Source organism: Scophthalmus maximus, chromosome 10 (assembly GCF_022379125.1).
Source record: "Scophthalmus maximus strain ysfricsl-2021 chromosome 10, ASM2237912v1, whole genome shotgun sequence".
Taxonomy (NCBI): Eukaryota; Metazoa; Chordata; class Actinopteri; order Pleuronectiformes; family Scophthalmidae; genus Scophthalmus; species Scophthalmus maximus.
The window spans coordinates 18,094,472-18,122,093 of NC_061524.1; the positions used below are offsets into that span (position 1 = coordinate 18,094,472).

The following is a 27,622-nucleotide window of genomic DNA, read 5'->3' on the forward strand; positions in this document are numbered from 1 at the left end:
CCCCATTCTGCATGTCTTTGGACTGTGGGAGGAAGCCGGAGAACCCGGAGAGAACCCACGCATACACGGGGAGAACATGCAAACTCCACACAGAAAGGCCCTGGTTGGTTTGAACCGGATATCGAACCCAGGACCTTTTTGCTGTGAGGCCAAAGTGCTAACCACTACACCACCGTGCAGCTAGTACATTTCTTATCAATATCATATTCTGAGAGGTGAATTTACAAACAAAAACATGATGACCCATACATGAGACCACATTCAAAAACAATACACCTGTTAGAATGTTTCAATAATAGAATTTAACATAAACATCTGGCTTATTTTCATTAAATTTGTGTCACTTGGTGACAAGTATTTCTTGATTAGAATTGTTTTCTAATCAATATGGCACTGCTTTATGCAAACATGCAAGTGTTAAGTCAGCTTGTTAAGTATATGTAAAAAACAAAATTATGCCGGATGTGACACATGGCTGCAAAAAAATGATAATAATGATACAGTTGGATTAATGTAATTTTTTTTTTCTGCCTGTTCCTATGTGGGCTAATTGCATTTTGCAGCGTCAGGCAGCAATCCACTAAGTAATATTGCCACAGGCAAAAAAAAAAAGTTGGTGATATTGAATAAAACTGCAACAGGCAGCAGCTGTTAAGTTATTCACAGACAGAAGTGAGGTCGAACAGAATGCAATATATCACGGGTTCTTTGTTTTTGTTCGAGCTAAAAGTAAATCATAAATTTTATCCACACGTCAGACAGGACATCCTTTTGCAAAAGCATTAATCATTTCATCTTACTTATCAAACACAAAATGTATTTTCCCTCATGGTAATTTCATATTTTGAGTGGGCAGCATGAAATACAAGTATTAAGCAATGTAAACCAAAGGCATTGTGGTCACTAACAAAATAAAGACATAAAGATAATACATTTTCTACAACACATTAGTGACAAGTTATACATACTATATATTTATATATATAAATATATATTTAAAACGATATATTTATATATATATATATATATATATATATATATATATATATATATAAATATATACTATGTCATTGGAACACAATTAAATATTGAATATTTCCTCTTTATTTCCACTTTACTGACCCTAGCAATGTTGCCTTTTATGCAACATAAAACAATTAATTTTTATTTTTTATAATATGATACTTGACGATCAAACATTCCTGCAAGAGACTTCTGAAGCACAGATGTTTTTTAATTATGTTACATTATGTTACAACAATTTCTACACCTGTGCAAAAATGTAAAAAAAAAGCCCGCTTTAGAAAAAAACATTCAGAAGAAAATTGCATAAGTTAATTATAACAAATTATACAGAAACGGTATCTGATGGCTGTTATTTAAAATTGGCGTAGTCTGAGTAAATGTCAACAAAATCCTGAACCACTCTGTAGCAGAAGTCGTATTGCTCCTGCAAGGGAAAAGCAAAAGGAAAAGTGTTATTGTGCATTCATGTGCAAAAAATGGTTCCAAACAACACTAACGTGAAGAAGCTGACAGTTTCTGCACTGCAGGTTTGACGTTAGCTTGTTTTCCACCTACCACAGTCTGAACCATGTGTGGTCTCTGCATGCGTAAACTCTTGACTGTCTGAAAAACATCCAGGAGGCCTTCAGCTTTCACCCTTTCCAGAATGGTACTGAGGGCAATGAAGGTGCCGGTCCGACCCGCACCAGCACTGAAAGATGAAGGACAAAACTATCAGCAATCAAATCACATATTTCTGGTGCAGGAGGCCCTTCGAACAGTGGTGAGATCTGCTGCAGAGCTGCAGTCGTGGAAAAACTACACACAATTTCGAAGGACAATTTTAAAAATTCCAGACAACAACATTTCTCAAACAATAATGCTTTGATGAAAAACTCTTGCAATCTGCGCAGCACGTCCTTTTCCCCATTTCAATTTTTAAAGTTTGCAAGAGAAAAGGTGACCTTTGGGTAATAGTGCTAATAATCATCCTCACTTAAAGGGAGGCTAATCCAAACGCTAACACTAATCAGTTTGGAAGCTCAGTGTTTGACTGAGTCAATGTTTACAATGATGGCAGGGTGGAGAGAGAAAGACACTGAGAGGCGGGGAAAGCGAGAGCGACGTGCGAGTCGGAAGAGAAGTGTAGAGAGACGTTGGGGATTGCAGCGGGTTAGCCCCATTCCCCAAGGGGCCGAGAAAAAGCTTTAAAAAGCCCCTCTTAGACAAGTGGTGATGAAGGAATAGAAGAGAGTGATGACACCATTTCCTGTCGTTAGCTCATCTTATCAGATTAATCATAGTGGGAGTCAGAGGAGATTTCACTTTGAGAGGTTTTAATTGACTGTGAATCAGTGGATTGGATCAATCCCACAGGGGCGCGCTGCTTTAGAATCACTTCACCTGAAGCTAGGTTCTGATCAAAGCTTTCACAGCTAAGTCTTTATAAGGGATCACATAAATGGTTTCGGCAGAGAACTCCAGGTCTGCCGAGGCAAAATGTAGAATTCATTGTAACAGACATTCGCAGGGAACAAAATTGCATCCGTAAAACTGAAATTCCTTCCGATAGCTAGGATTCCGGCGATCAGGTAGGAGAAGCGCGGCGAGAATGAAAGAGGTTGTGTGAAAAGCATGAGTGGACAAATACATAATGTAATAAACTGTATGTAAAGTCCGGCTGAAGCTGCACATGGTGCTGCAGAAGTGTCAAACTGAAGTTCCTCACCTGCAGTGCACAATTATGGGACGGTTTCCAGACTGCTGCTGCTGCCTCTGCACGGCAGCAATAATGTCAATCATTCCTCTTCCCTCAGCCGGTATTCCAATCTCGGGCCATCCGTGGAAGTGGAAGTGTCGGACATGTTGTGACTGCTTTTCCTGAAAAACGGCACAAATGTCATTAACTTCAAACTGATTCATCTGTAAAGACAAACAACGGAAGAAAAACGGGCAGGGCTTTTTCTTCTTTTCAACATCTAGAATACGTATTTTAATGCTTTGAGATGATGGAATAAAACACTACGCACTGGTCTGTAGGTGAGCACCATGTCTTTGAGAGTGAAGGTTTCACACAGTGTATCGCCAGTCAGCTCCACGGTATAATCTCCAAATGTTGCACTGCCCTCTGATGGCCAATACTGGAAACACTTTTCCTGGTTGGCAGTGTCAGATGGAAACACGGTTAGGGTGCACTTGAACGATTTATAGCCTATTTTTAATATTTTCAATGTGCAATGAAAACAAATATAAAACAATTAAATGCAAACAAGAAAATGAAATAATAGAATGTAAAAAAAAAAAAAATGGTATGGTTGGAATGCCTTCACTTTTACCTGCTCCCTCTCTTTGAGTTCGGTGAGCGTAACGATTGAATGGCACCTCCACTCCCACACCATCCTCCAGAAGTCCTCCACTGTGTGAGACAGGGGGCCCTGGGTTGCGATAAAATAGTCCTTCTGCCTGTAGCCCTGGAGGGCAGATCATCCGGTAAACAAACATAATATTTTGCATTGTTTTGTAAAGGAAACAATGAGCGTTATATATACTTCTATGGGAAATCTATACAGAAAGTCGCGCGGGGTGTGCTTACATCAATAAAGGAGGCATTGATGTAGTCAGTGAACTCCTGTCCTCTTTTCACTGAGAGTATTACTCGGTTGAAATCATCTGCAAAAAAAAAGGAATAAAGGACAAAAAAGGAAAATTAAACTTTCCAGGAGTGATTCCTAACAACGTCAAAGTTTGAAGAAAAACTTTCGCCTATTTAAGTCGTACCCAAGCTTTCCCCCCCTCAACTTTAAGTCAAGATACGAGCCCTATTTAAATGTCATTGATCACACAGACATGGACTGATTAGCCAGATATCTGTGTACGCCGTCTAGAAAAAATCACCAGCAGTGGGCTACTTTGATGTTGCTCGGATGTGATGTATTATGAACGCGTTCGGCGTGGCAGAGTGATCCTTACACGGAATGATTTGAAGCACGCGGTTCTTCTTCATGTTGGCAGGAAGGTTCCCCGTTCTCATGTTCTCCTTCATTATGCGAACGTTGGTCAGTTTCTGAAGGGAGAAAACATGAGTCGAACGACGTGATCAAAAAGTTGATGTTTCGTCTGTGCAGGGCAGTGATTTTTCTCTTAAAGGCTAGTGACGCTAATGCAAAAAATAATGCAACAAGTAAAAAGACGGAAGCTGGACATTTCGTATTGGCAGAAAAGAAGAAAAAAAAGAAGAAGAGGCATAAGGGAATCATTTAATTCAGTGTTTAGGGAACTGTGAGGGACATTTTTGCAGCAAAAGTGAGAAATTTTAACCAAGCTACAATAAATACCATGTGGCAGATGGTGGTGCCACATAAAGTTTTAGTTGATACAAAGCATTGTTATTTATGTTACTACTGCCAAGAGCGGCACCCTGGGCAAGTTTTCCATGAAAATATACCCATGCAGGGCGCAGGCCGACGGGGACGGATTCATTACTGACTGAAATGTTTAAGAGTGAGCTCCTTTCTTCGTACCCTGAACTCCTCCTCCAGGCCCAGCCTGTCGTGGGGCGCCCTGGTGTTGTGAAGCCTCTGCAGATGGCCCTCCAGAGAGCACACATCGAGCTCTGTGTCTCCATACAGGTAGTACTCCAACAGAGCCTGGTAGATGAAGGAGTACTGCATCTGAGGAGGAAGAGAGAAGGAAGTCAAGAGGTGGAGGAAGTTGAAGTAGTCACATTCATGCCAAAAAGTGTTTCCTACTACTTTTGCATCACAGACTGTGCTTGTTTCAGGCGTCCTCGCTTGTTTACGCCACGAGTTGAGCTGTCAGTCCAAGGCACAGCATCTCAGAGAGGGTCAACACTTACATCTGTCTGGATGAGTTGACAGCGCTGCTCTCGTATTCTGCTCACAAAGCCGAAGACATCCACCCTCTGGTCCATGTGCATCATGTCGATCATGCTGTCAATGACAATGAATGTCCCAGTCCTCCCCACCCCGGCACTGCAGAAACACAAACAAGAAGAAGGCACAAGTTCTTCTTTGTGTCGGCACAAAACAAAAATGTGTCGAATAAGAACTTTGGCAGACATTCTATTTAGCACAAAGGGCATCCACAACAATAGAAGCACATAGGAGGGAGTTTTTTTTTTCTGCAATAAAGAAAAATAATTTTTCAGTCTTGCTATGTATCAGCCCACTATCCCTATATTCTGTACATAGACATCAATTGTTGAGCCCCGAGGACATGTGTAAAAGTGCTTCACCTCTGAAGCCCAAACAAACTCTTAATAGATTTACAAGAGTCATTTGAGCAGACGGCACCTCAGGGAGCACAGAGCTGGGATTCCACGGTGGGGTGTTGAGGCCTCTTCAATGGGCCCCATTCAAGAACAACAGTCCCGCTCCCCAAGCACCTGTTGCAGCAGTTGCTACAATCGGTTGCAGATTTCTTTTGGTGAGGCTTTGCGCCGATTGGCCGGACAAACAAATGCACATACCAGGCAAGCTGGAGAAAACGTATTACACTTATTTAGCTCACTCATTTAACATGGCGTTATCAAATTATCAGGACTTTTTATTCCATTAAAACCAGGTGCCTCTGATACGAGCACTTCTCAGCAGTGTTTAGATTTTTGACATATTTTTTTGTAGTTTCGGCCACAGGATATTTAAGTGTTTCCTTCCCCTTAAAGAATGAATAGAAGTCAGTAACACAAGGAAAAAGTTTTCTCTCCTCCGCAGTGTGTAGCGATTGTGAGGTTAAGTCACACTCAATTTATATTTATTTTGCAATATATATATATATATATATATATATATATATTTATATTTTTGCTCTACATCTTACCTGCAGTGCACGACAATGGGTCCAGCGTAGGATGGATTGACCGTCTTGACCTTCTTGAGGAATTTCAGCATGCCTATGGGTGTGAACGGCACCCCGAAGTCTGGCCAGCTGGTGAAGTGGAGTTGAGTGACCAGTCGGGGGGCTCGGGGACCGTCGCTGCCCTGCTGTGAAGCGCAGACACGCAACGTTAATACCTGTGCATCAACAATACTCACTGTGCACACACAAATCACTCCAACTGACTGTTTTTACGAAGCCGGTCATAATAGAAAACGGTTAACTACTGGAAAAATAACCATAAAATTCTCTGAAAAAAAAGGAGTTTTGTTGTTTGTAACCGAATCAAATTATTGAACACGTGTACTGGTTTGCGTCATCCTAACTCTCGCATCTCATGAATGGTCTCTCTGGAGAACGTAATATCATTCTCTCAAACACTTGCTCTGCTCTGTGTTCAGAGAGCTGACTGTAAAAGCAGCCAGTGTGTCAGCTTTTGCTGCAGTGCTACCGCACAGTCACAGAGTCAGAGAGGATATCTGCACTTCTCCAGCTTCAAATGGAGAGCGGGGAACAAAGTGAATTTTTCAGTCTGAAGGCTCTGTGCTGCACTGAGATGGCACCCGACTCGGCAGTCAAAGAAAAGAAATACAGTCGCTGCGTGTTCCAGAGATGACTTCATGTGAAACATTGAAGATTTGTACAGTGTTTACTGTACATTAAATATAAACCAACATACTTGTAATTGTATGCTGTGTTTATTACCTACACTAAATTCTTTTATATTCTGTTTTTCATTTATTTATTATATTTTGTATACTATTACAGTTTACTATAATGTTCTTCTTTCCCCACAGGGAACATTACTTTTTGCACAATCTCAATGTGGCTCAATTGTTTGGTTAAATTTTTAATAACAATCTGGCTATTATCATTATACATGTTTACAGCAATTGAGAACTATATTAAGAACTGTATTAAAAAAAAGCACACTATTATTTTCAGCACGTGTATGCCTAAATAAAAGTAACATTTATCTTAATTTTAGGGGATTCTATTAGATAAATGTTTCCTACTGCACAGTATTATAGTAATTACATTTCCTCGGATGTGCTGAGAAGAGAAGTCGAGCTCCGTGCTGGGCCAGATGAGACATAGTGTCTTTTGAGAAGTGATTCAACTCAACTCATTAATATCCTTTAGATTCTGATATGCAGGTTCATATAATTTTACTCACATACTGAATGCAGAATTTTCTGATCGTGTAGTCCACCAGCACCGTGGCGTCCTCCATCGCCACCCTGACGTTGCCGTACATCCAGCAGCCTTTTTCCGGCCAATACTGATAACATTTCTCCTGGTGAGAGAATCACAACAACGACGGTGTATCTTCATTGGAATATGCCCCATGAAAACATGCAACGGTTTATTATCATTGTTATTAAATCGCTATGTAACTTCTCCTAATGTGTATATTGTATGTGCGCATATAGAAACGTGCACTTGACACGTGTATTTCACAGTCCAATTCCAAGGCGATAACCGGGACTTTGTGCGACTCCGTCAGTCAATAAGATCTTCACAAGCGACGTCTCAACTCATTAACTGGATTCTCAGACTAATTATCATGAAGCCTCTCAGGATCTTATCGACAATTATTCCCTCATTGATCCCCGATGCCTCCATTCTGCCCTATCACACCCGCTGTTGAGCTCTCAATTGATCATCCCTTTGAGGCTAAATTTAACGCCATGCTACATAATCTGCTGGCTGACACTTTGTATGGATCCTCATTTGGGGAAGGGGTCAAATAAATTATGCCCATGACTTTGGTTCAAGAGAATACAAAAGGGGGTTCGCTCAAGGTGCATTTAATTCACATAGATTGTACAGGTTCAGTCTTTAGCCCATCCTACGTGGTAGCTCTAGAGGCATGTAGAGAGAATAATCTCAAACAAACCTCCTTTCTTTCTTTAAGATTCGTCAGCATTACTATAGTTGCTGTTTTCTGTTCCCAAATCATCTGCCAGAAGTCCGCCACTGTCTCAGGTTTGGGGCCTGAAAAAGAATCGTGAAAAGTATTAGAGACATAGCTCAAATAAACTTATGTAAAACCCCAGAACCTAGATAATGTGTGTGTTTACCTTGAGCTGCAATAAACTTGTTCTTCTCTTTATAGCCCTGTGTGATAAAAAGTAAGTAAAGTAAGGAACCCGATCATTTGCAATTAAAAGCTCAAATCTAATTTAGACTCACATCTATGTAAGAGGCATTTATGTAGTCGGAACACAGATGCCCATCGAGGTGACTCAGCACCACTCTGGAATGATCATCTATGGAAGGGAGGGAAGAAAAAAAAAAAAGATCAACGGCCTGTAAATAAAAAGTTGTTTCCTATTTTTTCCTTTCAGCCTACATCACCTTTTCATCAGATTTAGTGATCAATGAAACTGCAAGTCTAAAGGTTGCATTAATATTGTTTGATGCAGAACGTACATCCTCACTCACATGGTAAAATGTTTGGGTATCTGTTTTTCTCTCTGTTGTGCTCTCGGCTCGCCTCCTCAAAGGACCCGTGGCGGTAGTAACACGGCAGCGACTATAACGAGAGGGCCCAATTCTCATGAGATGAAAAATAAAAACCACAAGTACACAGCCTGCTAACATAACAATTAATTACTCGGTGTCGTGTTCTCCGCTTGCAGGACCAAAAATTGGATACAGACTGCGCTGCAGAGTCCACGAAATAAACAATTCGGCTCACGTTGAACTCTTCTCTGAAGAGTTTGCCATCGTCTGCAGAGCGTATCCGGTACTCCTCCTCCAGAGAGTCCAGTGGGATGGGGAAGTACCTCTTGGATGGTGAGGGAGATCTGGGGAGAAGGACCACTGTCTGCTCTCCTGTGTTTAATGGAATATATGGCGGTCAGGCGGCTAACGTGTCCCAAAGGAGAACATTACAAGCTCTCATAGCACCTGCAAAAACAAGCCTGATGGCCATTAAGATTTCCTACTTCTGTGGTTACAAGACAGAAATGATTTCTCGAGTCATAAACATGGTGGTGGTGGTGCGGCTGCTGCATGAAACAGAATTTGGCCTTTCTGCTTATTTATTTATTTTTCACTTGAAGTGAAAGTTTATATGGCTCCCCTACGTGCTAGGAAAGCTAAGAACCTTCAAGAACCCTTGCCAGCTAGCTCAGACTTCAGATGGTGGAACTTTCCTAGTACGTAAAGTGTGCAATTCTACAAATCAAATCAAATAAGGAATAAAAAGTAAAAGACTGCATTACATTTTCATGCACTGTCGATTATATTGAGTACAGCACAGCAGTACCTTGTTCCTCCAAGAAGCCATTCGGAATCTTTTTATCCACCGAGGTAACGAGAGCTTTCCTGTGGTTTTTGAACCTACCGTCGTGGAAGGAAGTGGAATACAAACAAAGAAAATCTGTTAGAGAAGATAAAGGTCAGATATTTCTATTGAAAAAGCAAAACTGGGCTAAGTCTGATCCCTAAAACAGAGCTGCTAAGCACTTTAAGTAGGCAAAGAACCAAACGCCAAAAACCAATATCAACCATCTAAGAGAGGCAAAGCTGTTCCTCCTCATGCCGTCATCCGGAAGAAAGAGGTCTGAGCTGGTTGGTCAGTGAACAAGTGTTTGTGGCCTGAACTGACCTAGTTGTTTTTTTGTTTGCTGTCTTACTTGAGGTGCAGCTGTCTACCCATAAGCCACAGCTTGCCGCCAGTCTGCTAACCACCCCCACCCACAACACGCACATTTTGAAAGACAGAAAGAGAGAGAGAGAGAGAGCGAGAGAGATTCACTCAAAGACATGCAAATACAGTAAGTGAGTGTGTATGCGCAGGCTAGATCACCTCAGACAGTAGATCGTCAGCAGGACAACGATGACGAGAAGCAGCGATATGACCAGTGTTGACGGGAGCACATGAGCACCCTGATGGGTGGGGTTTTCTGGTTTTTAAAAAAAAAAAAAACATGGTGGAGAATATCAGTTTTATCCAGGAATACATAAAAACAAACAATAGACAAACAAAGAAATGGTTGTGCTTATTTGCTTCCTTTCTAACGTTTAGATGAGGAGATCGATAAAGATGTTAAAGATGCAACAATGGCCAGGAGACATTTGGCTTAGCTGAGCATACAGACTTGACCTGTTAGTTTGGATCTGTTCAAAGGTTAAAAAGGTTAAGGGGGGGGGGGGGGGGGGGGCGCCAGGCCCAGCCAAGAAATAGTCTGAGATATAACACAGCTAATGAGCTTCAGATATTTTTACCTTTTACCTTGCAGGCCAATATTTTTACCTTTGGACAGAGGCAGGTTTGCATTTTCTCTTTGTTTCCAGTGTTTGTGCAAAGCCTATTTATATTCTGGTGCTAGCTTTGTAATAAACGGACAGACCCGGATAGTGGGCGGTTGTGGCTCGGGAGATAGAGAGGGTCGTCCACTAACCAGACAGTTGAAGGGTCGATCCCCGGCTCCTCCGGTCTCCATGCCAAAGTGTCCTTGGGCAAGACACGTAACCTTATAAATTGCCCCTGACGGCTGTGCGAATGATGTGTGGTAGAAAAGCGATGTGTATAGAAGCGCTGAATTTGTGAATGGGTAAATGTGACTTGCACTTTAAAGCGCTTTGGGCAGGCGATAAGACTGGAATAGCGCAATATAAATCTTTCTGTTCATCTAACTTTCGGCAATAAACCAAATACGTATTTAAAATGATTTCCCAAAATGTCTGACTGCTCCTTTAAACCATGACTATATTCTGTGGATTTTGCTGAATGATAGCCACCATAGCCACATGTGACCATTACAGGATAATGTTAGTAGAAAAATGTAAGCAGATGAGCCTGATAAAATCAGTGAACAGATTCCGCCGATTGGTCATAGATGAACAGACCGACTAAGGACGTAGCAGCAAAAAAACCTAAATGTATTTTTTCAGAGCGTGATTTAATACCAGCAAATTCAACTTCTAATGTGGATGAATGTGATATTTCATCTAAACCTAAGATAAGTACAATCTCCCTTTGACATGTGATCTTTTCCATATACAGCACAAATGTTGCTCTTACCTGCAGTTTGGTTCTCATGAGATGAATTATTCACGGCAGTAGAGATCCCAATCAGAAACAACACCATTGTCACTGTGGAGGAAAAAACAGAACACTTTTCACTTCAACAGCGTACCAGATGAAACCCTTGTAGTTCTCCGCCAAGTCCACTAGAAGGCGCCAAACCAATATGAAATGTGTCCGAGGCCTGGTGAGGCGCACACATGGCAGCGAGGAGAGCTCAGCTTTGATGAGGCTTGAGAGTGATGTCTGTGAGTCTCCCCGTTGAGCAGATAAAGTCCTTGTGGGAAATCTGCTCGCAGCCTTGTCCTGTCGGGCTGACTTGAAAGAGCAGCATATCAAATACCCAAGTATTCAGACATCAAACCAGGAAGGAGGTGGCGATGCACCGGTGACACTAACCGTATCCCCAGTGGACAATGTGGATTTCACCATGGAGTTGAGCGGCATTTGTTAGAAAGCATCGGATTTTGCTGCGATAACTTTGATATACAGCACTGTTCAGTCTGGCAAAGCATCCTGCTCAGTGAAATAGAGAGGCATAAATAGTGTTATGTAAAAATTTGAACATGTATATAGATTTTACCAGATGGTATTGTTTCCTTGCAGCTTCTTCCATTTGTCTCTCTCCGGTACTCTCTCTCTTTCCACTCCTCTGCAGTGAGCCATCATTTTATTCTAAACCACATTCACACTCTTCCCTTTTACTTCATTGCCGGGGGCTATCTGTGATTTATTTGGGGCAAAGCTCTGGGAGTGTCTTTCCGAAAGGAAGGCCTGTGACAACTTCCTTTCAACTGAACCAGAGTTAAATTGATTCCGACACGTTATGCGTGTGTCTTATTATCTCCGAAATGTAGCAGCCAGTTTCTCCAAACTTCACATCCATTTCCTCTTTCCTCCCACCGCCCTCCAAATGAGAGGGTAAGAAATCACAGAAGAAATTGGGCAAACGGGGCAGATCTGTCTAAATGGCTTTGATGGAATAAATGAGAGAGGCAAGGATTGAGTGGCCTAATTTATCATCTGTCCTAAGTTCCCTGCTCGTTATAGAGGCCACAAGACCGGATGGAATAATTCATTGTGTCAATTTAGTTCTTCTAGAAGTGGGTCATCTAGGGGCCTAATTTGTGATCTTTGAGAGGATTTCTTGCACATAACCCCAGGGGGTTTCCACATAACTATGACTCCCAAAGCTTTCATAGAAAATAGAGCTACATAATGATGTTGTAATAATGTGCTCAAAACCAAATTTATGTCAAAACTCATAAAATATTATTAAAAAGACAAATTAGGGGCTCTGTGTTTGGCCCCTTATACAGAATCTCACCGCAGCAATACTCAGTGCAACACGTCTGTGCACTCGAGTGCTCCTTTTATTCTCCTCCATTCACTCTCACACATACAAATACACACACTGCCTTCTCTCATTTCACATGTATGCGTGCCTGCACATGCGTCCAACAGCCAAAGGCTCTGTGTTACATATGTGTCTCACTCTGTTGGAGGAGCCACTTCCGTGACCAGCGTTAACAAGCCGACAGTGTCGGCAACTGTTCCCCGCTCTACCCTACTGGGCACAGTCACATTCACTCACAGTGACCCATCCTCTGGCCCTATGTTGCAAGGCATGCTGTGCGTGTGGGTCACTGCACAGGCTACTGCATATCTGTCATCTCCTGGCGAGCTGCAGTGTATACCGCATAGAAACAAACAGAAAAAAGAATTGAAATGAAAAATTCATCAAATGTGCTGCCACTATATGTGACTGCATTGCATAAAAAAAGTTGCACTCATTTCTAGAGTGAATGTTTCCCTGTGCGAAGAAAAAGCAGGCAATGGTAAAAATAAAGTATAGAATTTAGGCGTATCTGTTTATACATTATTGCTGTGTGGCCGTCTGATCAACAGAGAGAACTGATAACACAACTTAAATGTATGGGGAGAACAGCATGGAATAGCAAACATCTTATTGCACTAGAAGCCGGGACACTTTTTCCAGCCAAGGAGAAAAGAGTTGTCATCTTGCTGAGAAAAGCATTTGGCTGCAAATTCGAGGCTTTTGTCGGACCTGAACAGGTCTTCAGTGTGATCCTTCATCAAAAGTCCTAAAAAATATACAATCATTATATCTTCAGTTCAACCTTGGGGCAACACGAAGTAAAAAAATCTGCAGAGTCATGGTGACTCTGAACTGTTGTTCCTTATGAAACATGGTTTTTATTTTAAGATTTTGGTCTTTTTCTTTGTACTTTTCTTGACAAGTCTACATTCTTCCTCATGAAAGTGACTTCATAATGACTTCACATGACCCGTTGCTCACACCACTGACTTTACCCTATTTATATGACGTAATTAGCATATGACATCATCTGACCCTCGTATGAAAGACGAGCTGCTGCTGAGACCTATTCTAAACAAGGAAAAGATGCTTTGGTATAATTGTCCGTGCCATGCCCTATGGCTATTGCATTATTCATTCCAGATGCCTGCTTTTCTTTCTGTTTAATGAAATACTAGCATCAGTGTGTCTTACTTCAACCCCCCAGCACCTGCTTGACATAAATGTTCCCAGTAAATTAAATTATACTGCATCACTTGAGCTAGGAGTGCAGAAGCAAATCATCTGCATCCATGCATGACGCAATGCTTACACTGTGTTTGTGAACAGAGATGATACAAGTTCTGCACAAGACAGTGCATTACATGTGATACAGCTATAGAAACTCTCGGTGGAAAGAGAAATACAAAAAACCCTCAGTGAGATATACTCTACAGCCCTCAACTCCCAAGAGTCACAGCACCCGAAAATGAATCTGTTCTGCTTCACTCTAACATCTCCCTCACTGAGGCTCACACACGGAAACCTGAAAACGAGCCTCAAAGAAAACTGACATCAGAAATAGAAACGCCAAAACCAAAAAAAACGTGTCTGTTCCTCGTGGCAAACCTGCACCCTGTTTACTCAGCTTTATCATTAATTCAAACCAAACTGTGCAGGGGAAGGTTTCATCCAACGAGGAACATGTGACAGGATGTAACCAGGAGGCACATTTGCTTCTGCTTGAACTTAAATATCACTGGAATGAGACAACACAAACACGTTGCTCTGAAAAACACTGGTACATAATTTTTAAAAATCGAAAATAAGGCATGAGAATTAAGACTCCCTGCTGAGCTCCTGACCGTAGTAAAGAGTACATGCACATTTCACTGGGTAAGAAATAATTTTAAGTATAGCTTTAAAGCAAGTTCAGGGGTCTTTATTTTCTTAGTATATGTTAATAGAATGACTGGTAGTTACAGTGACCTCAAAGTGATTTTGCCTCATATTATATTTCTGTTGACCGGCTCAAATGTAACAGGCCTCATGCATAAGTCAGTATGTTTCAACTCCTCAATGGAAATATTTCTGTTGCCACATTATGATACTCTTATGATACACAATAACGAAGCAGCATCCGCTACTAACGTCACTATGTAGCTTAATATGTCATGGGACATGCAATCTACTGACATGGCTGCAATTTAAACATATTCAGCCTTCATTTGATGCTGAACTCACACATTACTGTCTAATTTCACTGCTGAAGTTCATCATGTGAGGCCACGGTCAACAAAGTGTACATTAAAATTGCATAGCTCATACGTGATTTATTCTGTCTCCTCCTATAGTGTCTAATAAACCACATTGTAACCACTTCATGCTCTTTTGGAACATGCGGTTTAATTCGACACAATAAATTCCAGGCCCAATCTATTTCATGGCCAGGAACCTCAAAGAGTAGCTTGCTCAGCAACCCTGATATAAATCTTATTTCTCAAAGTCGTATGGTGCAAACGAAGTCATGACAAGATGTTTAAACCTTTACAGTGGCATTACAATGAGATGCCAATGGGAAACATTATGGTTTTTATAGGTTGTCTTAAAATCATTAAAATAGGGTCGTCAAATAACTTGACGAGTGAATCATAGACATAATTTACATTGGCACTGTATGTGCTCTGTTCAAGTGTCTTTCCATTAAAACAATCAAGCTCATCCCTACATAAACTATGCTCTTACAACGCTGATTCATGTTAGGATTATGGGAGCACATAGCATATTCCAGCATGCAGTAGGCGGGAGGATGCATGGACTGTGTTAGTAGATAGATATGTTTGCAGTGTTCAATATTTTAGTTAGAGTGTCTGCAATCAGTCCAAAAGCTACTGGGATATTTCAGTCTGGCCCAAAGTGGTGGACCACAACCTGCAATGCTGTTCCATGAACACTAAACCAAATGATGTACAATTGCTCCCCCCAATAACGTAAGTCTTCCATTAAATAGAATATGACAGGTAAACAAATGGGAACTTCTCTGACCTGACCCCGCTGAAAGCTTATTGCAGCTGAAATCACCACTGATTTGAGAAATGCATGATTTCTAATTATTCAACACAATAACACGATGTTCCATCAGTGACAGTGCATCCAAGCATTCACGGATATTTACCACATAAAATGGTCATTGAACTATGACTTCTGATCTGGAGCAATAGGAACAAGACTCCTGACTGAGTATGTGTGACAGCAAAGTAAATGTAACACCAGTGAAAGAAATACTGTTAAAAATATGGATAGCATTCATAAAGCATATTGCATTATAATAGATAAAAGTTAAAGAACGCTGTGTTCATAGGGGTATCTCAAGCAATAAAATAGACATAAAAAAACAGTATATTAAAAAGATAACACTATCCAATCCTGTCTCAGTCTCTTCAGAGATCAAAACAGCTTCAAAGACAGATCCACATTTTTGTGCTTGGCAAAGGATAGACGGCATGTCTTGTACATAGGAAGATAAAAAAGTTTTTTTGGGGGGGGTTTCCAAGGAGAGGAGGAACAAAGATAGAGCATAAAGGAGGAATACTAGAAAGAGCTACCGCTTCCATTGTCAGGTGCCAAGGAAAAGGATGGAACGAGAGCACAAACACATGTCAGTAAAGTGTGGCAGCGCTGAGTGAGCGAGAGAGATGAGAGGGCAGCGAGAGGAGAGAGGAGGGGAGCTGGAGGAGATAAATGTCTCCATTCTGGGTTCAGAGATAACAGCCATAATGGAAGACATCCTTAGCACACAGAGGCAGGAAAAAAAGGATGAAGCTGTACTGCCTGGTAAAGTCACAGCTATATCTTCAAATGCAGCGGCTTCACAACAAGTCTGTCTTTCAAAAAGAAAACTGTATGAAATTTTGCAAAACATCATATTACAACACTTCTTATCAAAAAAAGAAAACAGTATATACCTAACACTGGGGACACCACTGAATCTGTATCCCATCTTCTCAAGCACGTTTACTGTCTGCTGCACAGTTAAGGTCAAAGGAATCGATCTAAGGAACTGATTTGAAATCCAATTAGTCTCATCTAGAAAGGAGATACTGTAATCATTGGATTAGTCCCATTAATAGAATGAATTACAATTGATTCCCTTGAAACAGACTCGGCCTGCTTTGTGGTCAGATGGATTAATAAGAGACTTACATTTCCAAGGAAAGCCGCGGTGATCTGGTATCAGTTGACCCCTCAGTCCATAGCATCTGTGTGATACCACTTCCTCTCTCGGTCGGATTTATATGGGTTTTCTCCCCTTGGCCATTCTCCCAGTCACATCCTCTCTGAGGGATCGGTAAGAGTATAGATGACTGAGGCTGGTGGCGGTGACTGAGGTCGGTTGGAGGTGTGCCACAGCTTCAGATTGGGATCACGGCACAGGGGATCATAAGAACCTGCAAAAGTAAAGCAAACGTCAATAGTTCAATCCAACCCCAAAAGCTCCTTTACCGAGACATGTTTTTTCCGACTCACTCTAAAGAGGATGATTTAGAAAATCAATCTTCAAAAACAACAAAAGAGAACTGGAATGTGTGGGAGTTTGCATCTGTGCACTGTCGAGTATGACTACACTGTATTTAATCAACTCTGTGCGCGTGCGTGTGTTTGTGCGTGTGTTTGTGTTTTTGTGTGTGTGTGTGTGTGTGTGTGTGCTTAGTTCTCTCCTCCACGACAACCTCTGGTGCAACTTACAGAAGCCACTGTTGCAAAACCAAAACATTAACAAGCTATTTATCTCCAACCATGCAAATCTAATTTGCCCCAAATTAAAAATGTGTGTAAACTCCACACGTTTACTACAGTACATACTTGGTTCCAACAAAAATAATTAAAAGGCAAGAATCATCTTCAAATCTAATAACAGTAAACATGGGAGTGGTTGATCACAAACAGTGTATCCCAATTAAACCTACTGCCACACACTGCCCTTAATCTGTGCACGAATGTGACATGGCCATCACATAAACTATGCTGGAATTAATTCCTCATTATTTAGGACAAAGACGTTACTGTGATGTTATTCCATGGTCTAGCTCGAGTCTGAGAAAGAAAGCATGTCCCCTTTGCCCACTCGCTCCCACTCTCCCAGAGCCCCAACGCCCACAGGTGTGAGGCACAAAGACATATTGTTAACACTTGGCCGCTGTGACGCAGCCGGGCAGCGAGCAGAGGAGGTGAATCAATCACTGGACCCAGCTGGATGAGCCCTGGGTCTGGGCCGTGGTGAGAAAAGTGAATGAACGAGGTATGGAAAACACCTCCTTTCCCCCTGTACTTGTTGGAGCGCGGCTCAACTTTCCGAAATTGCAAAGTCTTAGGCATTTGGTCAAAACATGTTTGCCATTAAAGGCACCCACTTTAACCTAAGCACCATAAACCTGGTCAAAATATCCTTTAGGTGGATTAGTAATGCACTTCTATAAAGTTGGGGGACTTCTGAGACACACATTTTATACATTAAATGCAGCAAAATCTAGTAATAGTTGTGAAATAACAGACTATGGTAGATATTTTTAAGGGATAACCTTTGTTGCTTGTCTGCTTTGTTACATAAATCAGCTCATTATTTACCCATGAATCACAGTACATAAATGAATAGTGGTACATATCATCCTTTAGACATGTTTGAGGAAACTTATTAATGTGTTATTATAATGAGTCATCATCTTTTTTAAGGCACCATTACTCTAATTCTACTCTAATATCTGTAACATGTTACCCAAGGCTCCAATTTACTGACTAAAACTAAAGTTACTCTCCAGCGCATTTATTCTCTGTGGATGTGGTAAATGTACTGATGTAGGTCAACCTGAACACATATGAAGAAGAAGAAAAGGTACCTATTGCTACACAGCTCCTGTGACCTTTGATCTGACCCAGATACATAAATCGTGTTACTGAATCTGTCAATCAAAGATGAATCACAGATTAACCAGGCAGAAATGGTAATATTAGCAGTGTTCTCTGGATCCAAGCACGTTTAAGTTCCCAGGTGGAACTGGCTGCTATCTATCTTTTGCTTGTGTCTCTTGTTTAAGAGCCACAGTGTGTTTAAGAATAAATTTAGTTACTAAGCACTGATACAAAGAGATAAATAATAGATAAAATAGGTAATGTGCCTCACTGAAGTAAAAATACGCTTCCGAGAACTAGGGAAGTCATGATAATATATTATTGTGAATATTGAAAAGCCTGGGCTAAATGATAATGGGTATAAAAAATGTACAAAATATGCTAAGTTATTTATGCCATATTCCACTTGCGTAAAAGTCCTGTGGGAGGCATCTATGAAACCATCTTCATCTTTTCACACACAGTATTGTTCTGCTCTCAGCCACGGCACATTCAGTCCAAAGGAGAAGGATATGTGCTTACGGCTTACGATTACTGCAGGCACAGGCACTTCCTTTCTGCGCCACTCTGCCCATTGACTTAGAGGGGAAACATGCAGATCATTAAAGTTTAATAGCAGCGCAGTCATCACCCAGCACTCTGTGGTTTGAATCATTAATTCATAACAAAACAGGCAACACAGAGCTGTAGCTAAGCACGGCTATTAGTTTATTTTTATTTATTCATTTTCATAGTTAAGAATTACATTTTGCTTGATTATTATTAGTATTATTATTATTAATAATACTTTTTGTAACCTATTTGCATGGTCAAACTATTTTAAATCTATGCACAAATCTAATGGCTGCTATATTCAGTGAATTTGATGATAAGCTAGCTATTCACTCTATTCACGTGCTGCCTTCCTGACACATAAATCCAATATTGATGGCTTTTACCACAAAGTCTCACGTGGTTCCCTAAGATGTTGAATCCACGGTTTTATATATAATGGGGATAAACTAGGTTTTCAAAGGGTACAGATGGATGCAGTAACTTTGCAGGAAGCTCAGTGTATAGAGAAAGCTGAGACTGTGTTTTGACAGTCAGCTTATAGAACATTTTATTTCACACTGGCACACACAAAGTTCAGACTGTGGTGAGTATCTGTACTTTAAAAAAAATTATTGATTCACTCTGTGCAGTTGCCTACCGAGTAACTGCCTGGGCAACAAACCAAAAACCTGCATGAGATAAAGACGTACCTTGGCGGAAAGGTCAAGATGAAAAAGTTGTGTCTCTGACAAAATACACTAACAGGCGTTTCTCCCTAAGTGCTCACGTAAAGATCAGCCAGTCTGAGACTTCATATAACTTCCTACTCACGTGAAACCTGAACTCTAACTGGTCTGCTGAGCGTATCGGGGGGCCTGAGCCTCCAACATCAATGCTATGATATGAGTGGCTACTGCCGAGGGAAACAGCTGAGGAATATTATTTCTATGCCTTAATATCAGAGGAGGAGCAGAGCAATCCCCAGCCTCAAGTTTGAGGACTATGAAAATGACACTTCTGCGCCACAGTCTAGGTGAAACTAGGGACACGAGTTAATAAGCATTGCAATTACGGCTTCACCGCTCATTCTGCCGGGGATAACAGGTTTGCTCCTTTCACTTGAGTCCAGTATAAGTGATACAAACTGTGAGAGCAGTGAAACACATAAACAGAACCAATCCGTTGAGTTATAACCATTACATACTTAAATATATGATAGAAAAAATCCTCTAAAGTGCAATATCTTGTCATTGTTGTCTGACCTAAAATACTACTGTTCTAAATAATATGGTTCTGTTCAGCTTTGTTTTCTGGAGTTGCTTCAACATCAGAGTTTCCTGTAACAGCTCTTTTCTCTTCAAGTACAGTAGCCCTCATTAAAATGAGACAACACAAGTCTACTTATGAAACACTGACCTGGGGCAACAAGCTGCTAAGTTTGAAATAGATGTTTTGTGCTAATGATACATGATAAATAAGAGCTAGACTAGAGTCATTCTACACACTTCATCATAATCAAGCCTGCAGAGGAAGCCAGATTGCAGTCCAATCAAATGTTTCAGGATGTTATGAGGTCTTTCTCATCTGATTGTTTCACCAAACAACTAATCAGTGAATGCATGCAGACAGTCCATGGACTTTAAAGGAGAAAGATTATGCTTTTTCAGTTCTTCCCTTTCCTCTAGTGTGTTATATGTTTTATGTAAAAGTTCTGCAAAGTTAAAAAGCCAAAAGTCAGCGGAAAAGGGAGCTCCTCTCCCCGACAGAAAACACTGCTCCTGGTGCTCCTGAAACACATCGTCAGTTTTTCGGCCGATAAGATGGTGACATCGACGGTTTACGGAAGTGCGTAAAAAACGCCTGGCGGCTCGTCTGTCACGCCCCCAACAGAGCCAGGTAAAGGGAGAGCAAGAAAACGTGCTAGACGCGCTGAAAGCTGTTGACCAATCACAACAAAGTAGGCCAGCTTGCCAATCAGAGCAAACTGGGCTTCATTGGGAGGGAGGGACCTTAAAGAGACAGGAGGTAAAACCAGCCATTTCAGACAGAAGCTGAAAAGAGGAGCTGCAGGAATAGACAGTATGAGGTAACTGATGTGTTAACTGAACTTTGAAGCATGTAAACTGTACAAAAGGTTCAAGGAATGTTTTCAAGTAATAATCTAAATCAAAGTTATGAACCTTAATATGAGCATAATAAGTCTCCTTTAATAAAATAGTTATCTGCCAGATCAAAATCTCTTATTTCAAGAAGGTCAGAGTGACAAAAAAGTCAGACAGTCCAAACTATCTAATTAAAAAAATGTAATTACCAAGACACCTAATGAAACAAAATATTTATATAGTAAATTAACTTCTGATTAGCCCACAAGACTAAGTGTAGCGGTCATGATTACAAAGCATAATCAAGATGGTAAAATGTTCAAATGTAAATCAGATTGTATAAAAGAAGCTTCAGAAGAGGTGTCAATAAGAAAGAAACAAAGAGGATTGCAGTCCCTTCACATGATAACCTAGATATTGATATTGATATTGCAGTTGAGAGGACATTATTAGACTCACACTGACCCATAATCTTCCACCTATCTACCCTCATCTTGCCCCTTTGCTTGTTCTCAGTTCTCCTTTCAGCCCAGATGTTAAACGCCAATTTCATACCTGAAGTATTGAATTAAGTTTTATAACCATCATCATTATCATATCTTGGCAACCTCATGTTTACTCAACAATGGCGTATGTCTTTCTACACAGGCTGGCGTCATGTCGATGTCTTTTCCTGTATTTGATTATAGACAACACTCACAGTAAAGCAGTTAAAACAGGCCAGTGTTTATTTATTTAAAATAATCAGCATAATTCTCACCTTAGGATATTGAAAATTCATCATCAGGAAATTAGACTATGTACTAGCACGTGTTTAACTATAGCTCATGTATTCCCTGGGTGGAACAGATATGGGCTATGTAGCCCAATATTCACACCACAGATGATGAATCTGAGGTAATTCTAAAATTAACATCAGCTTTTTTTAGGGCATTTAATTAGGTTGAGTAATTGTGAATGAGGTTACGTTGAATGAGGGACATTTATAATTCATGTATGAACATAGGCCTTGTGACATTCCCATCAGTTTCCCACGGTGCAACAATTATGACAGTATCATCTCTGATACTCATCAGTGTATCATCTGCGTATCTGAGTCCGCATTGAACATTTACAGCTATGGAAATCAAATGGCTCTACATCTTCCTGTCTGAGTCTCTTGTTGTTCACTTGCTCCAGATTGATTGATGTGTCTCTGTTCCCCATTAGTGCCTCAATGAAAATTGTGCAAAGGTGGAGAACTGAGTGTTTGTCTGAGATGTTTATCTTGCTTTGACACCAAAAATAAGCCATACCCTTACGTCCAATCCCGAGTGACAATAAAAGCCCTGCATGCTGCTTCCGGAGCATGATTGCTGAGTGCAGCCTGCAGGCCTGTCTACTCCATGCAGGCTACACTACGTGCGGCGTGCAGTGAGGATGCTGCATGCCCAATGCGCCCATTCCCCATCAAAAAAAACATGTATTGATTAAAGAGGGAATGATCACACGGAGCGCCCTAGTGCTCGCATGGTGTGTGGATTTGCTCCACTAACCCATATTTACGCCACCCCATGTTGTCTGCGTTCAGGAGAGGCGGCGTGGGGCAGAATACGAATAACGAGTCCGAATCCCCGTTGGCCTGCGTTTCCTCTCCTCTGGCGACGTTGTGGGTGCAAAAGCATGTTCTCCTTTTAAGCGAGATGCGAGTGTGGTCGCACATAAGAGATGTGATGCGTGCAGCGTAGTGATACACCCAAGCCACACTGTGTCTGAGTAACGGGGAGAGGGTTCAATGACCGAGTCTGGGTAAATGACCGACACGAAACAGACGATGCATTACGCATGAATACGCATACGGGCCGTATGCGTATTCATGCGTAATACATCGTCTGTTTCGAGTCGTTTTTGGTTTTTTCCAGCGCTGCTTGTGTGCCATCTTACCGGGGAACAGGGGGATGACCTCGCCTCGCGCGGCGCAGCGGCTGGCGATGTCGGCTTGCGTTTCCCCTGCGCGGCGCGACGCCCGCGTCCTCTCCTGTGTCCTTTGGAGGATACCAAAACGCACGCAAGTCGTCGGATCATCTGACCGGAGCTGCAGAAGACATGCCGTTTATGTCCGACTGATGAACATGGTTTCCGGCAGATCTCCCCGAGGACGCCCCTTCCCCTGCCTGCCTGCGTGAGCCGAGCCGTGTTGTGGCAGCCGGAGTGGAAGCTGGAGACCCTCCCCCGGGCGCGCAGCAGTGTATCAGGTGGGCACTCAGCATCCCTCACATTCCTGCACCACTGGACGTTAAAGGGCAATTCTGTTGCGTGGAAAACTCCCCGTCTCTTCTTGTTTTTCTCCCCTATGATAGTTTTTATGGTTGACATTTTAGCATGTGACGTTTTGTTCAATACATTCAGAAATGCGTAAAGGATTTAACATCCCTGCAGTGTTTCTCTTGAGGTTTACAATATGAATTCACATTGACCTTATCAAACGTTTTTTCCCCATATGATATACTGTACGAACTTGTTTATTGGCATTATTTGGACTTAAGTCGACAAAAAGCGCCATACCAGGTGGATCATTTCATTCTTGTTCATAAAAAAAGGACACATGGCACTGTTCAGAGGGCAGTGGGTCAATGCATCATAAAATCAATACGGACAACCTTTAAGTGAAATAAGAACTGGCCAAACGTTTGAATGCCTTTACACCATGAATCTAGATAGAGCCATCTGCTGGCAATGGTGAACCCATCATGCTTCCTTAACCTGTTAGTGTTATGATTTTATATATTGCTTTTCATGCGCTTTGGGTGCATGAAAAGCGCTTTATAAATCAAATATATTATTATAAATTGGGACCAAGCCAATATTATATTGACAATTCAAAAAAAAGTATATTGCTTAAGCATGCCTAAGTGTAAGTCTATTTGCTTTGTGTATTTTTTTCTTCTTCTTTTTTCCGGTATTTTAATCATATGAATGAATCATCCCCAATCTGCATAGATTACATGTCATCATTCTGCTGATGATGCTGCTTCTCAGATAATGTGTAAGGTCACATTTTGTTAGCATTAAGTATAAGTGCACAGCATGTGGCATGTCTGACTCATTCATTAGAAATATGACCTCCCAAGGAAAACAAGGGCAGTTTTGTTAAAAGGCAGCTATGTAAAAGCCCCGCTGTTCCCAGGATGAAGCCACACAGGCCAATTTCAACTCTTTACAGGCTGTTGAATATCACAGGGGAGAAATTATTTTTACGTTATTAATCACAGTTAGAAAAATTGTCAAACAAATGTACTACTGCACAGTATGTGGGGATGATTCTCTGTGGCCTTTATTGACTTTTCAATTCTACAAAAACAAAGCATTTATTAGAATTGGGCCATTTTTGCTGACCTCTTGTGGAAGCTACGCAGAGTAAATGGACTCTTACTGCTATCAAATGAATAGTTTTTAAAGTGGTCATCTCGTACATTTCAGTCCTGATTGATTTGGTGACACCTGCAGTTACTGGTGGTAACAGCAAATACGCAAATATGGGTTAATGCGTCAGGCCATGCTGCACATGCCATGAGTCTAGTCACCAGCGCACATTACCAGCTTCTTTATTTCAAACTCAGCTGCTCTCAATTTGTCCTGTAGATGTTTTTTTTCAACCCTGTTCATACCTTGTATACCCTGTGTCTTGGATGGTGCAGTAAAAAGTGGACAGCTCTATAAGTGAAAGTGTAAATGCATCCTAGACGCATTGAGGACACGTAAATATTGCAATACTTTCATCATCGGGCCATGGGCTCGGCCACCAATGTTTTACCTAATTCAATAATAGATAGTGACCTAAGAGACTTTTATCCAAATCTGAGTTGACAGATCCATTCATTTCATCCTTTCAAAGGTGTACAAAAATTGTGTTTAAGGTTCTGTATGGGACATTCAGAAAAACCCTGTTATTAGACATTGGCCTTTAACTGAACTTTTCTCAGTGTCCTCAGCATCGGCCGAAACAGTGATGCTGATGTGCGTAATGGGCTCTATATGGTTCTTGGATTGTGTCAATTCAAGGACTACCAGGAGAGGGAGCAGTCTGTCCTTCCACTACCACCATGGAGAATTTTGCGGGATTCATTGAGACTTCAGACAAGAGGACGACTGGGATGCAACAGCAGGTGCATGGAGGGACTGGGAACACACACGCAGTCCCATTAAGATAACAGACAGGTATGGTAAAACCTTTATGTATTATTTGAAGGTTCAACCTAGTCCCGATGGCCAGTCCCACTTCACAAGACTCCTGTTGATGAGGTAAATAAATTCACGCTATCATTGTGTTTTTTTTATAAGCTAAATTGTTGATTTTCGATTGCCACATTATTTAGGTCCTTTTTTCATTTAGTTGAGTTTTTGATTAATCATAAAGACAATAAAAAGCATAAAAGATTCCTTCACCAGTTTGTCTTTTCTCTGCTATCTTTCCTCTCTGACTGAATGGACATTTTAAGACATGAGTGCACAGTATGTAAATATATACATACAGGAAAATGAAACTGTTGTCGACAGTTGACTAACTGGACTGAAAACCATAGTGACTTAAAGGAGATTGGGAGAGATAAAGTGATTTTGAGTGAAAAAAGAAAGATAGCACTGATCCAAACAACACAATTCACTGGAAATAATTGTGATCAGTTATTATTCATCACAAAAACTTTCCAAAGTGAAATAAATCATAAGACATTTGCTTGGATTGAGCCTTGTAATAGTAAATGAGTTTGAAATTTTCTTTTAAGAACCCAGAGTCTGGTCCCACTCACCTGAAGTAATCTGTGGAGTTTTACAGTTATTATGGAAATGTAATCAAGAGTATGAATATGAAAATCTATAATTGGATTCAAATGAACGTGTAATTATTAGCGTGTATTTTGTGGTTACAGATTCCACAAGACATAACCTAACCATCACAAAAAATAATCAGTAACTTGTCTGAAAAGTGAAAGCACATTGCAGCCCTGTATTGTAATCCCCGAACATGCAGTATGTCAGGTGAATGGAAAAATTAATTGACATATGTATATATTTTCAATTCCAAAACATGAGTCCAGTCAGCTGTGCTGTGGCTTTATAATCATTTAAAGTGCACAGTGTTTCTGCCTAAATATTAATTCTAAAGTAACATGTTTGTGTCTGCCCAAGTTGCTATTGTATGCCCCTAAATTCCATTGGATTGGTACCATGTGACACATTTCAGCGGGGGGCAGTGTTGCTTCATAAATAGTTCATAAACATCTTATAATGCATCAGTACTGCTTTGTGATTTATAAAGTTGCACATGTGCATGTGCAACAATGACCCAATCACGTCCCTAATTTACCTCATCATATAATTGAATTAATTCAGTTTCCCGTCATATTGAAGTCAAAAAGGATCCAACCATCATATTGTGCTCTAATTAACCAAAATGCAATGTGAGTGAATCATGTGGACTACTCGCCCAGCTGACATTAGAAGAAGTAAAAGAACACTTACTTGCAAAAAAAAGAAATGAATAATGATCTCTTAAATACAGAGCATCTTTGTCTCATTCAGTGTAGCAACTGTCCTTGTATTTTCATTGTTTGAGCTTTAAATAATCATCAGTGCCTTATGCAACATACAAACACAAATTCCAAAGTGACAACAGGCATTGACTTATCCATTCTGCACCTGATATCTTTAGTCCTCAGGTACTCAATGCATTTTTGTTTTACCCAGGTAATAGCATATATCGCTGGTTGAAAAAGCACTGAGTTTTTCAGGAAAGGGCATCGCTTGGATAGACAGTAAGTCACAATGGTTTTGGCGTACTTCCTTCCTCAAATGAGAAAATGTTTTCTTAGCCTGCATGTCAAATAGACTTTTGTCCTGAAAAAGATACCAATCTGTCCTTCATCACTTTATTTCATCACACCTGAGGGAGGGGATCCTGAAGTGGGTTTTAGCATTTAATAAAACCGTTTCTGTTTTCCTCCCTCATATTTCAATGAAATGGTTGATTTCACCAACTTGATTTATTATTTTTTACCACAGAGATAGAGCAATAACCCGTCTGCAACAAAATGACAAACCCACACTTCACATTTTAAGTCGTGCTCTTGGACTCAATGCATCCACCCTCGTAGGTATATTGTTTGGAAATAGGCCATGATGAAAAGTTGTTCACTAGTGACCACTGGCAGCGATATAAATTTTTCACTCTATCCCGCCTGTTGGCTCTAATACCAGACCAAGAGAAAAGGCGCTGCTGTGAGGTTTATGACAAAATGCTTTATCCCCCATTAACCTTCACAGAGCGGGTATCAGGAGAGGATTTTGGGTGGAATAAAGCACCGGTGTCAATAGGCAACTGTGTCACTGAGCTCAAAGGAGGCAATGGGCTAGCATGAGGCGCCCTCCGTCCTTCATTTCTCCTCTTTCTTTTGGGGTCATTCCTTTGCCGTGCTCTGACAGCAACCACTGATAAGAAAATGATTAAGTATCATGGACTCAACCACAATCCAATTCACGATTCTGGTTGCTCCGCAGATTACAAAAGAGCTGTGTCAGACGCTTTTTTTTCTAATGGGAAAGTTTAAGAGCTTTTTGATCACTCTTCATATAAGCCTTATATGTGTAAGCCTGACTTACAGCCTGAATTCCATTTACAGTTCTTTGTGTTCCTGAGTGTGCCTCATGTTAGAAATATTTGAGTTTGGATCCTGACTCAGGATCAAAGAACCCAATTCAGGCTCAACTCTGTGCTCTAACTGAAATTGATTGCTCTGTGTTGACATAGCACTGTTAAACATCAATGAAGTGGAACCATGTATA

At 40.9% G+C, this 27,622-nt stretch overlaps 1 protein-coding gene and 1 long non-coding RNA gene across 2 annotated transcripts; one reads left to right on the forward strand and one right to left on the reverse strand.

Moving 5' to 3' along the window:
• Positions 1–1,072: 1,072 nt before the first annotated feature.
• On the reverse strand, positions 1,073–22,970 carry LOC118284184 (receptor-type tyrosine-protein phosphatase epsilon-like). The gene is made up of 21 exons (XM_035606909.2): positions 22,727–22,970; positions 16,464–16,708; positions 10,940–11,011; positions 9,722–9,818; positions 9,179–9,252; positions 8,606–8,742; positions 8,350–8,440; positions 8,098–8,174; positions 7,986–8,022; positions 7,802–7,899; positions 7,079–7,198; positions 5,845–6,008; positions 4,862–4,997; positions 4,527–4,676; positions 3,976–4,069; positions 3,599–3,675; positions 3,342–3,476; positions 3,036–3,161; positions 2,735–2,886; positions 1,582–1,717; positions 1,073–1,450 (listed from the first exon to the last, which is right to left on the reverse strand). Exons 3-21 carry the CDS (start codon positions 11,004–11,006, stop codon positions 1,376–1,378), a joined length of 2,043 nt encoding a protein of 680 aa, XP_035462802.2. The 5' UTR covers positions 11,007–11,011; positions 16,464–16,708; positions 22,727–22,970; the 3' UTR covers positions 1,073–1,375.
• Positions 22,913–25,171, forward strand: LOC118284185. Its single transcript, XR_004784768.1, has 3 exons — positions 22,913–23,037; positions 24,845–24,948; positions 25,032–25,171. It is a non-coding gene; the product is annotated as an uncharacterized LOC118284185 (long non-coding RNA).
• Positions 25,172–27,622: the final 2,451 nt, after the last annotated feature.